The following is a 21,221-nucleotide window of genomic DNA, read 5'->3' on the forward strand; positions in this document are numbered from 1 at the left end:
GAATAAAGCGTTTTGTCGAGCTAAACTTTCATGTTCGGAATATCTCTAGTATTATTATCTACTCCTTACTTAAATAGGAGGTATTCCAAATAGAAAAATAAAAGGCAACGTGCTTGTCGATCGAATTTGTGGCGATGAGAACATTTGTCAACTTGTGGTACGTAATTTCTAAATGATAGAAACATTGATTAATCCTAACTATTTAGCATTTTCGTTGGAATTAATGAAGTACATAATCTTTAATTGATCACGAGAACTTCAACAGCACGTGGGTGTGTATTTGATTTTCACAAAAAGTTGTAAACTGTTATCACTTGTACCAGTGCATTGCACATGCTAGAAAGAAGGTATAGATCGTCAGATTTATTATCTACAGTAGAGTTTACGAATTCGAGGTCAGATTCATTGATGAAATTGTAACAGGAGAGGAGAAAATGTAGCGGCCAGACCAGGATTCGAACTCGGGACCCTCAGAACACTAGCCGAGTGCTCTACCGACTGAGCTACCTGGTCACCGATGATCGACCCAGTCCAATCCCGCTATATTCCTCCCTCCTTTCTCGAAGTCTTCCCCCTCGAAGACACACGAGACCCTTCCAAACACCACCACCACCGTGGGTTATTTAGTTGGGCACAAATTCTGTAACAGGAGAGGAGAAAATGTAGGGGCCAGACCGGGATTCAAACACGGGACCCTCAGAACACTAGCCGAGTGCTCTAACCGACTGAGCTACCTGGTCATCGATGATCGACCCGGCCTATCCAAACATCACCCTCATAAGCGTCAGAGAAATTACCATGCTACACACAAAGGAAATGATGGTGCTAGGAGGTGGCCGACTGATCAATGAAGGAACAAGATATTTGTTGATGAAGACTAGGAGCCATATTAACCCAGGGTTACCAAGGGGTCATATCAGTATGCAAGCAATGCATGGACTGTGTGGTGAAAAGGTATTCACAGAAAGAAAAAGTGGCCCTAGCGATATTTTTTTATGGGGATGCGTGGGCATTTCCATCTCTACCTATTTGGCTCACCGTTTGTGCTGTGTTACTGATCACAAACCTTTGGAGGTGGTGATTTTCAATAACGCCAAATTATGTTTCAAAGTAGAATATAGGCAGGAAAAAGATAATCCTGCAGAATACAGTGTCGTCGACACCCCACGACTCATTCACCGCCAGCTCGACACTCAAAGGTTGCTGAGGGAATATCCATTTCATTGTGAAACCATTCGTGCAACTGACTCTTGGAAAGAAATTGCATGAGGCAACTTGATACTATCCAGGAAGTGATTGAGTACGAATATTGGAGTCTGGCAGAAGGAAAGAAGATTTTCGGAAACTCTGCGCAAGGACCCAATTTGGGAGGACGAGGAATCACCGCTACACAGTCCGAATGTACTTCCAACAAACACAAATTGACATTGCTCTCACCACAGGAGTGTGCTAAGAGAGAAAGTTTGGTTTCCGGAAAATCTATGTAAATCATGTATTCCTTACTCATGCAAGTCCAGTGGGACACAGTTTCAGCCGATTTCAGTAGAATCAAAGTGATGATGCACAGAAACCACTGAACGTTTTATGCGCACAATAGCGAAAGGCGATTCAAAGCTGCACGAAACCGCAACTGGATAGAGGAGATGTTAAATTTCTCCGAAATTAGCCGCGCCGTCGGCAAAATTCTTCAACAGTGGGAATTTCTTTCGGAAGAAGATGCGAAATAAGCTTCCAAGCTTGCGACCAAAGCTACCGCAAAGGCTTTAGACATTCGTCTATTCGAACATTTTCAAAACAAAAGATGAAATGTATGCTGATCAAAGAGCAACGCTAGAACACTCTAGTAAACGTACACTAATGACTGCACTTCTGGGAATGAAACGACATGGATGACATGGTTGAGAACAACAGCTTGATTGATTAGGCTTAGGATATGTAAAATTCTTTTGATTCCCAGGCGTTCCCAAAGACAGATTCAGCCGCAGCAATGAAAGGACTTTATTATAATTGATAAATGTTTTGTAGTATATTGGAACCAGGTAAATACTCCAGACCCGGGACCCTCAGAACACTAGCTGAGTGCTCTACCGACTGAGCTACCTGGTCACCGATCAGATTGACCCAGTCCAATCCCGCTATATTCCTCCTTCCTTTCTCGAAGTCTTTGCCCTCGAAGACACACGAGACCCTTCCAAACACCACCACCGTGGGTTATTTAGTTGGGCGCCAATTCTGTAACAGGAGAGGAGAAAATGTAGCGGCCAGACTGGGATTCGAACCCGGGACCCTAAGAACACTAGCCGAGTGCTCTATCGACTGAGCTACCTGTTCACCGATGATCCACCCAGTCTAATCCCGCTACAAAATGATTAAACAGTAATTATAATCGCATATGTAAAACGCATAAACGTAATTATAGGACATATAAAAATGTTATAAAAATATTACAAGTCAGCAATATTTTCAACGATGTTTTTCTATAACAATTTAAAAAATACAATATTGAATTAATCGATCATGACAGCTAGACAACACAAGTATCCAAACCATCATCATTGGTTACCTGTTACCTCTTCATAGACACCGTAGTTAGCTGGTTCCAGCTAGTTGTGGCATGTTTTGTTCATTTACTATATAGATTGCTGTCCAGTTGTGCCATATAAAAACTGGGGTAAAACCTGCATAGTACTTATTTCCAGTGAGTATTTAGTCAGTTTTTAAACGAGTTTAGAGTAGGGGCTTCTATTACAGAGTTTGGAAGGGAGTTCCACGAATCTACCACTCGCCGACTAAATATACTTTGTGTGACTTTAGTCCTGCTCTGTGTCTTAAAGAGTTATAAACTATTGCCTCTAGTACTGGCTGAAGACATTGTAGATAGTTTGTACCCACGTAACAGACTGTAGTGAAATTTTGACTGTGGTTTCAGAGGCATTTAGTATATAAAATATGTACAATAAAAGTGTAGTATGAAAGTCCCTAATATTGAAGTGCCCAGACTTTAGAATCAAACTTGGGTCTCCAAGTAAACAAATGGTTCTACCGATCATGACTGAGCCAAAAAAGGCACACTCTATTAGCTGAATGACAAGACCGATATTGACATTATGTACAATGCCACACCGACCTGCTCCTTTTACACATTCATTGCGGCAGGACTGAACTGGGAAGCTAGCTCAATAAACTTATAGGTATATTTTCTGATGCTATTAATAATAATAATAAGAAAATGATATATAGAAAGCCCTTGTTATTAATTACGTTTTTGTTTTTCAGCAATCATGTTTTATGAATCGGACCAACATTATGATGACAGCGAGTATGGCAGTGATGATGACAATGACGATGATTCTGATAGCAGCAGGGAAGAAGTAGAAGCAGCTTTATATGCTCAGATCCACTTTGATCATGAAGAGGATGATTGCGTATTATATAATGGCTATTCTACTTCTGTCCAAACTGTGGGTCCAAAGTCCAGTCTGCGACAAGATACATTTACTGGTACCATAGAAAACTCTGTTACTCAAGTCGATCATGGACAGAATAACACACCACCAAGGTCAACATTGACAGAATCTGGGACAGTGTCATCACCAATATGTCTGAACTCGTCCTCTTCAATAAGTACTGGCAGTACTGTATCCTCTGATGATGACGACAGAGAGAATTATTTTAAGTCTGATGACTCAGATTTTACAGACAGTGATGAGTGTATGGTACTAGACGAAACCGTAGATATTACTGGAGATATAATGGTTCATGTAAATAAAAACCAACAGGCCATTCTACAGTCAGAACAGACAGGTATACATATATATAGGTTCTAGTTAACACCAATGTTGTCTCCAGAATCTGTAAAATAATACAATAGCTACAGTAAGTCTGAAGCAGACTATTTCCTGTTCTATTTTTCTGTAATATTCATTTAAAATATATAGACAGATCTCGAAAGGATTCCATTATCATCTTAACTATAAGATATGTTTACAAGATATGACTTTTCTGTATTAATGTATTTTAATAATCAGATAGTATCAATTCCCAACGGATTTGTAATTATGATCACTGTAATTATTGTAATTATTATTTTCAGAAAATGATGTATGGAAAATTTCTGAAATGGATGAAAAGCCTTCTAACAATCATACATTGACACGTTACTACAATCCCATGACCACCATACGTGTACAGTGTTACAATTGTAAGGAGATGGGGCATTTATCAACGGTCTGTCCCAAACCAAAGGTAAAGCTGACTAGAGATATTTAAGAGTTTCGATTTGTATAAGAGGATTGAAGATGAGATAGACTATTTCATGTCAAAAAATTAGTTCATACTCAACATAAGGAAATATTGATACAAATGAAAGGAGTTTGTCCTATGTGATTACATTTGATGACCTGATATAAGTTTAACAGAATTTCAATTTTTGGTATTATTTCAGAAATCTGAGATATGTCACCTGTGTGGAATGACAGGCCATTTTTTCCGTAAGTGCCCTCAGGGGATCTGTTATAACTGTTCAGGCCCTGGCCACATCTCTAATGACTGTCCCAAACAGCGCAAGAGACGAGGAGAGTTTTGTACCCGCTGCTTGATGCCTGGACACAACATGAATGTAAGCTCCAAATATTGGAGAGTGTGGGAGTTATTTCATACTGTAAAAGTGAAACTATTCATAGCGTGTAAAGTTTTGTATATTTTTCTGTCATAAAATTTCTAAATACATGTATAGCAGTATGACAACCAACTACCAAATGTTTACATATGTGAATAAGTTCACTATAGATACACAGCATATTACATTGGGAACAGTTTTAAGGCTGACTTACCAAACAAATCCACTGATGAAAATATCTGTGTTATCTACTTAATATATAGCTATTGTTATTATTATCCATGGTGATATATTGTTAAGCACCATGATAATTTCCTGTGGATCTGAAAATATATAGAAATTTTGTATTCTTTTTATTATGCATTTCTTGGCCTCAGCATTTAGTTTTGTCAATAAAGGATTTATTTGCAAATCAGGTGATTTTTATTTAAAGATGCTCCACTGCTGACAGAGCATAAATGATATTCATTATTTGAACAATAATCGGTGTTTAATTGTGTATATATATGTCTAATTAACACAAAAATTAATATAAAATCATTTGCCTTTGGTGCATGCGCAATCAGTATTTCATTCCATATATGATATAGTGCCACGGAATTTTTTCGCGATGCAATTAATTATTTTTCATATTTTTAACTTGAAGTAAAATTGGAAGCTCAAACTTTCCAATGTTGGTAATAGTGTAAAATAAGTAACTTTTGTGACTGAAGAAAAATACTAAATCGTCTTCTCCTGTTTTTGATAGTGAAAAAATACCATTTGTCGGCGGTGGAGCATCTTTAAGAAATTACTACCTGATGACAAGGCCAGATAACACAAGACTCAACACCAGTATCAAACAAATATGAAATTCATTCAGATTTGTTGTTGTTGGTAGTTCCTAGCTGTGATTTCTTTTAAAACCTTTATAATTCAATTCCTGGTCCTTGATTTTATTTCCAGTCTTGTCCTGATATTTGGAGACAGTTCCATTTGACAGTAAGTGACACTGTTGGTATAGTTATATAATTACATATTAGCAAAATACTTTTCAATAAGCAAACCAAATGTGTGTAAGGTTTGTGATTTGACAGAAATTCTAAGAAAATATGTTTTGATAGTTAACAAAATATTCTGATAACAGAAAATACTATTATAAAATTCCCCCCAAATCAATTGTTTTTGATGTATAAAAAATAACCTGAAATAAAACCATTATGTGTGTGTAACAGTTAACTTTACATTTCAGACATGTGAAGGACCAGTGAAACAGATAGAAATGAAACAAAATCCCAAGAGATATTGTTGTAACTGTGCCTCCAGGCAGCACTTTGGCTTTGTACGTATTAATCAGAGTTATTTTCATCTCTAATTGAGTTTGATTTGTATGAAGTACATTAACTTGAACATTCATGTTTGTGTTTCCTGCTAAAAGCAGACGACATATAGACATCTTAATGTTGTCATCTTCGTAAGTGACAGCTGCTGTCAGCATACACTGTATTCGACCCAGAGCATTTAAAAAATTGAAAAAATGAAGGTGCTTAATAAAACAAAATTAATGCAAACCTATACAGTTTTGATAGATTTGATCCCATGCCCAGGCCATGGAAATGAGGCCTCTTAAAGGGGAGGGGCAGTTATAGGGACATGGGCGCTTATTGGGTGAAATACGGTATCCGTATATCCCTTTATTCAATGTTTTGGGGGTTAAGTAAGCCTAATATTTTTTAGAACAACTTCTTGTCAATAAATAGTTGATCAAGACTTCTGATACTGGGCCAGTAATTTGCTGGGTTAAATAGGTATGCAAGTTTGTTCAAATAAATAACTTTGACCTTTATTAAAAGTCACTGAGGTCAAATATATAATCTTTAAACAACTTTTGTCAATAACTAAGAGACATGATAAATGATTTTTAGCATGCAGAGTTGATGGGCTACTAAGTTTGTTTAAAAGAATGATCTCGCATATGACAAGGTGTTTTACATTAATTTTACAATACCTAAATGACATTTGCTACTGCAAAACCTATATACACTGTCACTGTTTTATGTTATATTTATGGTGATTATACATTGTTTATGATTACAGGAATGTGTAAAAGACCGGATGGAGAAATATGAGCATGGAAATTATCCTTTTATATCTACATATACATATAAAGTTAAAAGTTCGAAGACACATAAAGATAAAAAATCTAAGACACAAAAAGATAAAAGTTCTAAGACACATAAAGATAAAAGTTCCAAGAGAGGTACTAAGAGAGGTAAGAGTTCATTTTAGTATTACTTTATTCACTGGGATAATCATTCCATATGACTTAATAGTGTATTCCTACGCCAAATCAAAAGGCATTCAATTTTTGAAATGTAAATATGAAGACAGCTTGGTAACTTTATAGAGTTTTATAGTAAAAGATATAAGTTTACTATTGATCACTACATCCTACACTATTATTAAAAAAAAACTTTGGAAAAGTTAGTTCACTAAGTGCTGGTTGCCTTATCTTTCCAGTAGACATCCTAATTATACGACACAGTAGTGGATGTTCACTACCAGTATGTCACTTTTATAACAGTAGTCAACTTATAAATACAGTTAATTACCGTAAATATAATTACATTTATTTTGTACATATATGTTGTAGCTGAGACTTCACACGTAGAAACACAAATAGAAAATAAAGCTGCTGGTTACTATGATGGTAGGAGTAATTGGGACAATATGCCATACAAGTCTGTTGACAAAAAGGCTAACAGGAAACAAAAGGATGAGCAACACATAGTGAAAGGGACGAAGGGGAAACAAAAGGAAAATCAACCCAAACAGAAAGGGACAAAAGGGAAACAAAAGGTCAAAGAGAAAGTGACAAAGGGGAAAAAACAGGATTGCCAACCCGAACAGGCAGGGAAAAAGAGAAAGTATAAGGATGAACAACACACAGAGGCAAGCCAAGGCAAACGAAGAAAAACAGAAAACACAATGATTACAGGTAGGTAATTAACTGACACTTGTCACAATGCTGTATATTGGTTTAAAAGATCTCATATATAGTTTAATTCATGACCTTGACATTTTATTAACCTTGACCTATGATTCTGGTGACAGAGATAAAATAGAATTCAGTAACCTAGAAACCCAGTGACATAGTTTCAGAATCATACAACAAATTTAGATTTACCTGGTGAATTCTTGCGTAATAAATGAAATATGAAGAAACGTTTCATCATGCCATGTTTTTATTGGCAAAAGTGATTTTATGATCTGGGAGATGAAAAAGTGGAATTATTTATGGTGTGTAAATCTTGGATTATTTATATATCATTAAATCTTGGTTAATGTATTATTCCCATGCGAAAGCATATCAGCAAGTATTACCTGCAAATTAGGCTAAAGACATACAGTGCAAATTATATCACAATGTGAAGTCTGAAAGCTGATGTCCACAGTCAGTGTACGTCATATAGACCAGTCAATCTAGCCATGAAAATAGCTGAACCTCAAACTAATTGCAACAGAAGCAACATATGCCTTCTTTCCTTTGATTACGCATTAGTAGGTAATGATTCACATGTGGAAGACTCACAAGTTTATATAATATGGAATACGATGCCTGTAAGCATCACACAGTTGTAAAACATCGTTAAATTTATGGGATGAAGGGGGGGTGGGCATTTATATAACTTCAGCATTAAGGGAGTGGGACGACTGGTTCACCCGTCAGTATAATATCATCGGCGGCATGCTTCAGTGATATAATATTATAAAAAGGCCAAGACTTCCACTATACAACACGAATAAACCACAGTCTCCCAAAATCAAACAAACAAGCAAGCAAACAAACAGACAAACAAATCAATTCCTCCAGAAGAGGAGAGGGGGCGCCAATTACGTCGAATACAGTATGTATATAAATAACTAAAATGGTTAAGAAGCGGAACCAATATATGACGTCAAATTGTTTAAATGTAATTAGCGGAGTGATGTGACAGTATTTTCCTTGTACCAGTAACTTATCTACAAATAAACAGCCTCATTTATATTATGGTTTGTGTCATGGGGATTAGTTGTGGTCTACAACATTACGTTGACGTTGTATAAAGTGATATTCTAAAAAGTAAAAACGGTTTATATTTTTGGGGGGAACCCACTGGTTACATTATACGTTAACTTCCATATGTACATGTGTGTAGAAAAGCGGAGTTTAATTTTCATCTATACTTTAAAATAAAATTAAATAAATCTAATTACAATCAGACTTGGGACCAGAGGAAATAATTTGTTCTAACAGAAATTCGATATAGAGTTTCTGAAACAATAAGTTCATTAAAGTCATAGGCCGATTGCAACCCGAATCAACGTAGTTATCAAGCTAACTCACAAATTCCGAAGTCAGCAACAATGTTTTCTTTAGCAGATTTTCCATTCTCGATGATTAATTGTACACTTGTTTGATCGTATTTGATTTTCTATTAATTAATTCCCCCTTTTTTATTCATCATCTGACCCGAAGGGTCAGGATGACCTATAGTCATCATGTTTCGTCCGTCGTCGTGCGCCGTCCGCCGTGCGCCGTGCGCCGTCCGCCGTGCGCCGTGCGCCGTGCGCCGTCCGCCGTGCGTTAACTTTTCACATTTTGAACTTCTTCTCAAGTTCTATCGGTGCGATTTGGCTGAAACTTGCATGAAACAATCCTGACATGGTCCCGACAAAGTGTTGTTATTTTTCAGGTCGATTCGAAATCCAAGATGGCCGCCACAGCCGCCATCTTGAAAACACATTTTGAACTTCTTCTCAAGTTCTACCGGTGCGATTTGGCTGAAACTTGCATGAAATGATCCTGACATGGTCCCGACAAAGTGTTGTTATTTTTTGGGTCGATCCGAAATCCAAGATGGCCGTCACAGCCGCCATCTTGAAAACACATTTTGAACTTCTTCTCAAGTTCTATCGGTGCGATTTGGCTGAAACTTGCATGAAACAATCCTGACATGGTCCCGACAAAGTGTTGTTATTTTTCGGGTCGATTCGAAATCCAAGATGGCCGCCACAGCCGCCATCTTGAAAATACATTTTGAACTTCTTCTCAAGTTCTACAGGTGCAATAAGGCTGAAACTGGCATGAAATGATCCTGACATGGTCCCGACAAAGTGTTGTTACTTTTCGGGTTGATCCGAAATCCAAGATGGCCGCCACAGCCGCCATCTTGAAAACACATTTTGAACTTCTTCTCAAGTTCTACCAGTGCAATTTGGCTGAAACTTGCATGAAATGATCCTGACATGGTCTGACAAAGTGTTGTTATTTTTTGGGTCGATCCGAAATCCAAGATGGCCGCCACAGCCGCCATCTTGAAAACACATTTTGAACTTCTTCTCAAGTTCTACCGGTGCGATTTGGCTGAAACTTGCATGAAATGATCCTGACATGGTCCCGACAAAGTGCTGTTATTTTTCGGGTCGATCCGAAATCCAAGATGGCCGCCAAAGCCGCCATCTTGAAAATACATTTTGAACTTCTTCTCAAGTTCTACCAGTGCGATTAGGCTGAAACTTGCATGAAATGATCCTGACATGGTCCCGACAAAGTGTTGTTTATTTTTCGGGTCGATCCGAAATCCAAGATGGCCGCCACAGCCGCCATCTTGAAAATACATTTTGAACTTCTTCTCAAGTTCTACAGGTGCAATTAGGCTGAAACTTGCATGAAACAATCCTGACATGGTCCCGACAAAGTGTTGTTATTTTTCGGGTCGATCCGAAATCCAAGATGGCCGCCAAAGCCGCCATCTTGAAAACACATTTTGAACTTCTTCTCAAGTTCTACCGGTGCGATAAGGCTGAAACTTGCATGAAATGATCTTGACATGGTCCTATTGCATGATCGTAAGTGTTGTTTATTTTTCGGGTCGATCCGAAATCCAAGATGGCCGCCACAGCCGCCATCTTGAAAATACATTTTGAACTTCTTCTCAAGTTCTACCAGTGCGATAAGGCTGAAACTTGCATGAAATGATCCTGACATGGTCCCGACAAAGTGTTGTTATTTTTCAGGTCGATCCGAAATCCAAGATGGCCGCCCCACAGCCGCCATGTTGAAAATACATTTTGAACTTCTTCTCAAGTTCTACAGGTGCGATTAGGCTGAAACTGGCATGAAATGATCCTGACATGGTCCCGACAAAGTGTTGTAACTTTTCGGGTCGATCCGAAATTCAAGAAGGCCGCCACAGCCGCCATCTTGAAAACACATTTTGAACTTCTTCTCAAGTTCTACCAGTGCGATTTGGCTGAAACTTGCATGAAATGATCCTGACATGGTCCCGACAAAGTGCTGTTATTTTTCGGGTCGATCCGAAATCCAAGATGGCCGCCAAAGCCACCATCTTGAAAACACATTTTGAACTTCTTCTCAAGTTCTACCGGTGCGATTAGGCTGAAACTTGCATGAAATGATCCTGACATGGTCCCGACAAAGTGTTGTTATTTTTCGGGTCGATCCGAAATCCAAGATGGCCGCCATCTTGAAAATACATTTTGAACTTCTTCTCAAGTTCTACCAGTGCGATAAGGCTGAAACTGGCATGAAATGATCCTGATATGGTCCCGACAAAGTGTTGTTATTTTTCGGGTCGATCCGAAATCCAAGATGGCCGCCACAGCCGCCATCTTGGAAACACATTTTGAACTTCTTCTCAAGTTCTACTGGTGCGATTTGGCTGAAACTTGCATGAAATGATCCTGACATGGTCCCGACAAAGTGTTGTTATTTTTTGGGTCGATCCGAAATCCAAGATGGCCGTCACAGCCGCCATCTTGAAAACACATTTTGAACTTCTTCTCAAGTTCTATCGGTGCGATTTGGCTGAAACTTGCATGAAACAATCCTGACATGGTCCCGACAAAGTGTTGTTATTTTTCGAGTCAATTCGAAATCCAAGATGGCCGCCAAAGCCGCCATCTTGAAAACACATTTTGAACTTCTTCTCAAGTTCTACCAGTGCGATAAGGCTGAAACTTGCATGAAATGATCCTGACATGGTCCCGACAAAGTGTTGTTATTTTTCGGGTCGATCCGAAATCCAAGATGGCCGCCACAGCCGCCATCTTGAAAATACATTTTGAACTTCTTCTCAAGTTCTACAGGTGCAATTAGGCTGAAACTGGCATGAAATGATCCTGACATGGTCCCGACAAAGTGTGCTGTTATTTTTCGGGTCGATCCGAAATCCAAGATGGCCGCCACAGCCGCCATCTTGAAAACACATTTTGAACTTCTTCTCAAGTTCTACCAGTGCGATTTGGCTGAAACTTGCATGAAATGATACTGACATGGTCCCGACAAAGTGTTGTTATTTTTTGGGTCGATCCGAAATCAAAGATGGCCGCCAAAGCCGCCATCTTGAAAACACATTTTGAACTTCTTCTCAAGTTCTACAGGTGCGATTAGGCTGAAACTTGCATGAAATGATCCTGACATGGTCCCGACAAAGTGTTGTTATTTTTCGGGTCGATCCGAAATCCAAGATGGCCGCCACAGCCGCCATCTTGAAAATACATTTTGAACTTCTTCTCAAGTTCTACAGGTGCGATTAGGCTGAAACTGGCATGAAATGATCCTGACATGGTCCCGACAAAGTGTTGTAACTTTTCGGGTCGATCCGAAATTCAAGAAGGCCGCCACAGCCGCCATCTTGAAAACACATTTTGAACTTCTTCTTAAGTTCTACCGGTGCTGTTTGGCTGAAACTTGCATGACATGATCATGATATGGTCCCGACAAAGTGTTGTTATTTTTCGGGTCGATCCGTAATCCAAGATGGCCGCCAAAGCCGCCATCTTGAAAACACATTTTGAACTTCTTCTGAAGTTCTACCAGTGCGATTTGGCTGAAACTTGCATGAAATGATCCTGACATGGTCCCGACAAAGTGTTGTTACATCTCTGGTTGATCCCAAATCGAAGATGGCTACCATGACACTATATCTAATTAATTTCCTACATGTTAAGGCCCTTTGGCCTCTTGTTTGAAATAAAATTTGTTGAAAGAAATTGAAAATGATCCTGACATGGTCCTGACAAATGACACCATATGAAATTAGATTTACTATTGCCAAGGTAGTCAGATGACCGTTAAGGCCCTTTGGGCCTCTTGTTCATCACTGTGTGTATTTACTACTTATTCAGAGCTACATATATATGCCCTTTGACATTTGTTTGTTGAAATATGTATTTCATTTGCTTGATATTGTTGTTTCTGTTATTAATACGAAGGTGTAAAAGTCTCTAACATGATGACTAGTTTTCACTGTAAAGTCATTTTTCAATATGTATCCATAAAGAACATGTAGAAGTTGATTATCATATATGTACATGTAGATTAATTGGAAACATACGTACATGTACATCCCCAACCCGGCAAATTCCCTTTTTAATTCTGCTTCTTCCAGTTTCATTTCTAAACATTTCCTCACACATATAAATGCTCTGATTGGACATTGTTTTACCGTCTTTGTGAATTTGATAACCGAACTGTGCTAAAAGAGATTATAGAAAAGTTTTACCACACAAATTAGCATATTTAATTGTGGTTTAAAGGAGCCCCATAGGTCCATCAAATATCATAGATTTTAATCAAGCTTTATTAGAGCTTTATGCTCCGTTAACTTTAATGGACGTTTGTGCAGCATCATATTTTCTGGAAATGACGTCATCAAATTAATGACGGTTTAATGAAGGTTTAATCCTCGATTAACTTTTAATAGACCTTTGAACAACTGGCCCCAGATAAATAAATACATGGAACTAACTGACCATTAGTATCTGTTATATGTAGTGCTATGACACGTATTAAGTAATAAAGTGGCAATAAATTAAAATGATTTCTGAAATAAAAGAAAATAGTACATATAAAATACACAGTTAGAAACCAAAACAATAATAAGGTCGCAAACATCCAAACCACTCTTCGGAATAAGTATTAAATATGGAATTTTATCGGAAATATGTGTAAAATGGAAATTTTGATCAATATCGCGCTAGTGCAAACAGGCTTCCATACTTTTTTTCGTCAATGAAACAGGGTTATTAAAACTGGCAAACTTTTAAAACTTAAATACATCGTATTGACAGAACCATTACTCATTAAAGATAAATTAAAGCATAGACTACACTGGCAAAATATCGAAATTCAGATATGTTTTATTTAACATAAATACAGTTATGTTGTCGTCACTTTGTACTTCCGTCGGGTAGGAGTTACCGTCACCGATCGCTAACCATTTCAACACTTAAAGACATATGTGAAGCACATGGTATTATGTATAATATAACTTAAAATAATCATGAACTTTGCTCACACTATCATAAAACCTGCCAATGATGCACGATTGTCAATAATCAACGCTTTTGTTTATGTAAATTGTATTCGTGTGTCCACTCATGCCAACATTGTAGCTCTTTTCCACCTCCTTTGTGGAACTCTTCCGATCTATGGCGGCCCATACGGGGCACATTTACCGGCGGTGTAGATGACTTTATAAATAGGTAAAATTAACCACTTTCCCCTTATGGGATTTTTTGGGAATTTTTACCAGTTACTTATAGTCAAAATCTAAAAACATTCCAACAAAAAAAATTTCTTTTGCAATTAGTTTGACGTTGAAACCTAGTTTGACTGGTCTAATATAGTGTATGGGGTTGAAATCTAAATTTTAGTTTGAGTTAGCTATTCACCTGTAAACACCTACTACTTACTATAAATAAAACTTTAATTTATAGGCCAAAATTCCCAAGTAAATGCAAATTCCAAGATGAAAAAGAAATCTGAGAAACATGACAGTAATAAACTGGACACTGTAGCAGTCACAAATGACAGAGGGACAAAGAGGAAACACCAGGACGAAAAACAGACAGGGACAAAGGAGAAACAAAGTAAAATGGAAAATAAAATAAACAGTGGTAAGTAAACTCAGTGCACTGTATGACTTATAGGAAACCTCTTCAGCAATTTGGTAGTGACATTTATGTCTTTAAAGACATTTCTAGTTAGATAACGTTAGTGAATGTTCAAGAATCCAGAAAGACACATCTGCTAATGAAAAAGTAGATTTACCATTGTTTTTGATCAAACATTCTGAAATATCATGCCATATAGCTCAGATTTAAAACCTGTCAGATCCATTATGTTACTATTATGCATTACAGAGGAAGATCCAGGGTCAAAATCAAAGAAGAAAAAGAATAAGAAAAAGAAGAAACTGAAAAATAATGGTAATACAGAAGCTGTACCTGGAGTGCAGATAGAGAGCATCTCAAAACCAATACAAGAGAAGCAGCAGACAGAGAGCGGCTCAAAACCAATACAAGAGAAGCAGCAGACAGAGAGCGGCTCAAAACCAATACAAGAGAAGCAACAGAAAAAACAAAAGAAATCCCAAAAAGGTATAAAGATTTTGGCATGATACTGGCTAGAAAAGGTATTACCAATCTAATAATCAAAATAAGACTTGTAAATCCACTCCACTACAATGCTCTATGATATGCTCGAGTACAAGATCTAACAACTCCCTATCCACCTCAGAATGACCGGGAGTTGTTAGATCTTGTATTGGAGCGTATTGTAGAGCATCATAGTGGAGCAGAATTACAAGTCCAAATTTTAGCTAACGTGGTCTGTCCGCCCATCAACATTTCCTTTAAATCGCTACTAGTTATAGTGTTCTACATGGATCGTAACCCTTCGGCCAGAAACATTCTCTGGGGAAGGGGAACAGAGTTTGGATAAATTTTAGTTCTGACCCCTTGGGAGCAAAAGGGGCAGGGCCCAATAGGGGAAATAGAGGCAAATCCTTTAAGTCCCTACTAGTCATAGAGTTCTACATGGATTGTAACACATTTGGCCAGAAACATCTTTGGGGGAAGGGGAACAGATCAAGTTTGTTTAAACTGACCACCACGCACAAACCCACCCATCCCCCCCCCCCCCCCTTAATATTTAGAATATAGCATACTTGGATGAAGGGTCGCCAAGTCTGTTGAATTGAATGACCTTGACCTATGTCAAACTCAGATTAATCAAGTGTACCAAAATTTTAAAAGAATCACCTTCTGATTATTACAGATAACATGCTAGTTTGCTTTATCTAAAAACTTGTACTTAACTAATATTTCATTTCTTTTGTTTGAGAAAAGGGGTATTGCCAAAAATACACGACAAGGTAACAAACCTCAGAATAAGGAGAAGCCAGTATACAGTGATAGGGGGCTAAAGATATAAATTAATTATATTCTACAAAAGTGGTATGAAAACATCCACCAAAACCATGAAACACAACAGCAAGACCATAGGTGACCTACTGCGGTAGCCTTTTGTCCATCGTATGATGTCCGTTAACATTTTCCTTGTGAACGTGATAGCTTGAGTAAATATGCACCGAGGTAAATGAAACATTATAGGTAGACTAACATTGGAAGGTTTCTGAGGAGTTCGAAAATCAGCTTGATTCGACTGTAACTTAATTACAGAGTTATTGCCCTTTGCAATACTAATTATTGAACCTTGTGAACACGATAACATGAGTAAATATGCACCAAGCTTAATAAAACTTAGTATGTTACTTAGTGGTTAATTAGTTAAGAAACACTTTTATCTTTATTTGAAATCAAAGGAGTCGGATTTGCTGCAGAAATCTTTTTAAAACACCTTCTAATTATTACAGATGCTAGATTGCTTTGTCTGCACACTCTGATGAACTTAACTAATATTTCATTTATTTGTTTTCCAGCTCAGAAAAAGAATATTACCAAAAATAAACAACAAGATAATCAATCTCAGAATAAGGAGCCGGTAAACAGTTATAGGGGGTTCAAGGCATCAGTTAACACCAGCAGTGTCTACACTGGTATGAAAATATCCATCCAAAACACGAAACAGAATAGCAAGAGGGATATTGTACTGAACAACTAGATTTGGATCTTTCTACTTAACAGCAAAGCAGGCTTTGTTTGGAAGAGATTTCAAGCAGAACATTGTCAGACCATCTCATAAAACTTCCCAAAGGAAGTTCTGTGCATTTTTGACCTGGCTGCCATGGTGCTTTTGGATATGTGATATGCATTTACCTAAGTAGTGTTGCAACGTTTTACTAAGGGTTTAATTCTCTTCCTTCTATTTCGACGAGAAAAGAAAAATTGTGAAATCTTAGATTTAGATATCTTATAAACATTGCAGATTTGTCAGACAAACTGACTGTAGAAAGTAAAGTACCAGCAGATGAAACAAGTAGATTAGGTTTCAGCTTAACTTTGTGTTCACTGCCGACAGAAACTTACACTGTAAGGTTTCAGCTTTACTTTGTGTTCACTGCCGACAGAAACTTACACTGACAGTAATACTGATACAAGCTTGACATTTAATTATCTTGATATCAGTTGTGTCTAGTATTGATATTAATTAAGTAATGATAATACATCACTCATTCCACATCAGCATTCTCTGTACAGTGTCTAGGAACTAAGTATAGGGTTAATACACTAGTAGTGTATAATGATATACTGATGTGATACTCTGGTGATAGTCATCACTGGTTCTATCAGCTTAACTTAAAATTATGATCTGTGATCAAAATAAAAATAGTTAAATATGTGTCTGTCAATGTTGTTTTCTTTGAATGACCTCGGTATGTCAAGATTCCATCTTGTACTTTCAGCATTGCTAGCAGTAACATTTCATTCCTCAGATCTATAGGTATGATCTTCAAATATGGCCTTCAAACATAGATCTGATACCAAAACCATTATGGAACATTTTAATTGTAAAGATGCATTTAGAGTTTCATACATATCATATGACAAAATCTACAGAACAGACTTGGTGTGTTAGGTGTTCTGAACGTCACTTTATATAACCTGGCAAATTAATTTGGCATCATTTGACTACATGTCTGTCAATTGTCTACATTACATGTTTTTAGTAAATACAACTAGTTAAAGTAGCTGGCGTAACAACTAGGCTACCTATATTAGGTTATGAGGTAGGAAAGACTCAGATTTAATAGGGGTTGATGGGTCAACAGTAAAGGTCACTGCTAACTATTAATTGGTTTGCATATTATAACTTTAAAAAGGATAATTCAAGGATAGGTAATGTGCAAACACAGAGTAAAGATAAATCATTTGTAAAAAAAGTCAGCTGTGATTTTTTCGGTTTTATTATTTTAATGTCCTGTTAACAGCCAGGGTCATGTTGGGACATCTTAACCACTCGGCCACCGTTGCCCCTGTCAGCTTTATGTTTGGGGTACCAGTGATGAGAAGGTCACTTAGGAAAAGAATGATTCTGACCAAATTTTTATTTCATTAGAATCTGTTTGAAACTTTTTATACTGTATTTGAATTTCTTTGTTTCTAAAAGATGTATACTTTTTTCTTCAAACTTTGGTTTCCTGACAATAATTTCAGAAAAGTTAGATTGGCCGAATGAAACTTCTGACTTAGCATAGCACTATCTATCAGGTTAAGGTCATCACTTGTAATTTTAGAAAATTAATGTCAGCACTCGTGTGGCTTCTGCTCTTCATTTAGTTTTATCACACAGCTTGTACAGGGCAATTTTCGTTTATTTGGAACAACCGGTTCAACTGTTTGTTAAAGTCATTATTTCAAGTATAAATCCTGACGGACCTGCAGTTTATGATATAGGCCTGTGAGGCTCGTCTGAAAACAATGTTAAATCACCAGATCCATCTTAAATTCATCAACGTCAAACTATATAATCAAAAACAGCCCAGATAGAGGATCTGGAAAATTGAGTTTCATGATTCTTAGGTCTAACATTCATAAACGAACGACTAGGTCCAACCAGTCAAACCGTATAATCCAAAACGGCCCAGATAGAGGATCTGGAAAAGTTGAGTTTCATGATTCTTAGGTCAAAGTCGTTCTAATGGCTTAAGGTCCAGACCAGCAGGGGACATATATCTTTAAGCAATTCTCAGAATGCTTGGTTAAGGTAAAATCTAGTGACTTGTGTAATTGATGTAAAACACTTGATAACAACAATACATCATTTACAATACAATTTATTTAACATAGAAAAACAGTCATTCAGCGAAGTATAGACTGATAAGCATGTAAATCACCATTATCACAGATATAGAGCAAGGAAGTTTAATAAGTACAGAATCTATTATAGAATAAAAATGTATAGATACACGTATAACTTTTCTTCTCCAAAATATTACCCCATAAAAACTTCCGCAGAAAATAAAGTTTGCTCTGCAGCTAAAAGGTTTTATGTTTTACCCTTGCTAGTACAGTGTATAATGTACATGATCTTTTATGTTCTATGAAATATTGCTATAACAAGTGGTGAGTGATTATACAAAAAACATGGTCATATACATTACATTGCAGCAGTCTATCTAGTCTTTCTATGAAATTATGTATTTGTGTTTCTTAACAAAGTTACTGTATTATGCATAAAATGTCTAGTAAATTATTAGATCTGTATCTAAGGACAAGGACATGGGCAGATCATCTCATTTATCTGAAGATAAGCAGTGTGCTGTTTATCAAATTTTTGTTTTGATCTAAAATTATTAAGCATTTTGATTCAGTTGCTAAAAATATCAATATACGTACTGTGAAATTAAAATCGTTATACATGTACTAACTAAGACTATGTAATTTAATTATCTTACGTTCATTCTCCACTAATTTGCATGTTTTTAGAAATGAAAACATAAAATATGAAAATTGAAACAAAGTTCTTATGTATTGTCATTTGTTTGGCAAATATCTCTACTTTTTAAATCCAAAAGGGCTGGCTCCTATCTTTACTCAAAGAAAAGTTATAATTGTTACAGTCAACCATCATATTTTGGTAAAGAACAGATACGTGACTTTGTTAAAATGAACTAAATTGAGGTTTGTCATTAGAAATGCCACAAAATATACACTTTAACTGAATTTTTGCTTTGGTTTTGGACTTTTCTTTCCATTCAAAGCCATTTGTCCGTCTCGAAAGCAACTTGTCTTTATCAATTGCAGTTATGAAAAGTTCATTTGTGAATATTGGTTTGTATGATTCATAAGTGTGTTCGAATAGTTTCATATAAAAATAGTACCAAAGTATTTTGTTTCTATATTTTTCCTTATTATCAAACTGTACCTTTATCTGCATCAGTACATGTCAGTAATTTTGTATTCGTATAAATCACAAATTACTGTATAGGACATTAAAATCCTGCTTTAAACAGTAACGTATATGTTACAACATACTTAATATATGACTGTAGAAATCTGTTTTTCTGTTTCATGAATTCATCAAAATGCATTAAAGAAAACGTACTTTTCAGCGGTTTCACTTCTCTGCAATACTTTAGATGATTTTTGCCTAAATTAGCAGCGATAACGTATCTGTTCTCTTGGTATATGTCTTTATGAAGTATTAGAAAATAAACGAATTCAATAACACGAATCTGCTTCAAAACTTGTAGTCAAAACTACAACATCAAATTATCAAACGATAGATCAAAACTATTGAAAGCGGCGTCGATGAAGAGATGATTATGTTTCTACCATATTGATAACGTATCTGTCTACACCGATTTCCATTGACTGCAGATGGTTTCAGCGTTCTTGTCATTTAATTGGGAAAAAACGACCCGCACGGCTGACAGGTAGATGTGATAACTCATGATAAACAGTTCGTCTGATATTATTGGCCAACGAAACCTCACTTGTCCTTTGTTGATGTTTTTTGACATGAAGCAAAGGAATAATTCATTCTCATTGTCCTCGCCTTCCTTCACCTGAGAAACGTATCAGTCTCCGTCATACTTGATTGCCACAAACAACCCTAAACTTACATTTTCTGACCATATCTAGTCTGAAACAAATTGCTTCAAATGAAACCAAGTTCACTCACCCAGTATTACACGTGTAGGTATGAAAGAAAAAAGTACAGATCCGTTTCCAAATATGACAGGTACGTTACCAAATAAACAGATACGTTATTTCATGTTTATATATCACATTACCGTATCATTAGTATAACAAACATTCTAACAATATCTGGCTATAAAATGTATTTGAATTAGTTGATGTAACAGTATTTTTATTAGTTTTACACTAAATATTAGAGTAAAGGTACATCTTTCATCAAACAGATACATGATCTTTTATACCAGATACGTTACTATTTTGATATGTGATTTATACATTTAAAAATTAATTATATACCTAATAGCTTAATCAATACAGCTAACTAGTGTTAGAAATCACGTGATTATTATCAGAAATGTATATATATGTAACTATGTACAGGTATATACTAAAGGAAAGTAAAGGTTTTTCTTATTTCGAGTTTCCCAACACTGGCAACACAACGAATCTTCCCGCTTGTAAACTATTGACAAACTCTCGGACACTTGCCACGTGGTTAAGCTAATTTCGAATGTTTTATGACAAGCATGAGAATTTCTGTCGATATGGGTATTTTTCCATAACGTATCTGTCGGTAACGTACTGACCGACACTAACCCCTCTCATCATTTAAATAACACTGTGTGACTTGTCGACCAAACCACAAACATTGTAACACTTAGTATTCTAT

The 21,221-nt window shown here is 36.6% G+C and overlaps 1 protein-coding gene across 3 annotated transcripts; it reads left to right on the forward strand.

The window, feature by feature from the left end:
- Nucleotides 1-75: 75 nt before the first annotated feature.
- On the forward strand, nt 76-17,249 carry LOC138322998 (zinc finger CCHC domain-containing protein 7-like). Of its 3 annotated transcripts, XM_069267291.1 has the most exons (12): nt 76-157; nt 3,277-3,804; nt 4,094-4,245; nt 4,445-4,618; nt 5,564-5,599; nt 5,850-5,939; nt 6,695-6,869; nt 7,251-7,595; nt 14,384-14,563; nt 14,810-14,915; nt 14,955-15,046; nt 16,390-17,249. In XM_069267291.1, the coding sequence occupies exons 2-12, from the start codon at nt 3,282-3,284 to the stop codon at nt 16,569-16,571; spliced, it is 2,055 nt and encodes a 684-aa protein (XP_069123392.1). In that variant the 5' UTR covers nt 76-157; nt 3,277-3,281; the 3' UTR covers nt 16,572-17,249. The 3 variants fall into 3 exon arrangements, with proteins under 3 accessions (XP_069123392.1, XP_069123391.1, XP_069123393.1); XM_069267290.1 differs by having other exon boundaries at nt 14,810-15,046; XM_069267292.1 differs by lacking the exon at nt 14,955-15,046 and having other exon boundaries at nt 14,810-14,875.
- The last annotated feature ends 3,972 nt before the right edge of the window (nt 17,250-21,221 follow it).

Source organism: Argopecten irradians, chromosome 5 (genome assembly GCF_041381155.1).
Source record: "Argopecten irradians isolate NY chromosome 5, Ai_NY, whole genome shotgun sequence".
NCBI classification, from domain to species: domain Eukaryota; kingdom Metazoa; phylum Mollusca; class Bivalvia; order Pectinida; family Pectinidae; genus Argopecten; species Argopecten irradians.

Bases quoted from the DNA above. Each gene is read 5' to 3' on its own strand.
- LOC138322998 (XM_069267290.1), top strand. From the start codon at position 3,282: ATGTTTTATGAATCGGACCAACATTATGATGACAGCGAGTATGGCAGT. The intron at 7,596-14,383 runs GTAGGTAATTAA...TTTAATTTATAG, and splicing joins AGAAAACACAATGATTACAG to GCCAAAATTCCCAAGTAAAT. The intron at 14,564-14,809 runs GTAAGTAAACTC...TATGCATTACAG, and splicing joins GGAAAATAAAATAAACAGTG to AGGAAGATCCAGGGTCAAAA.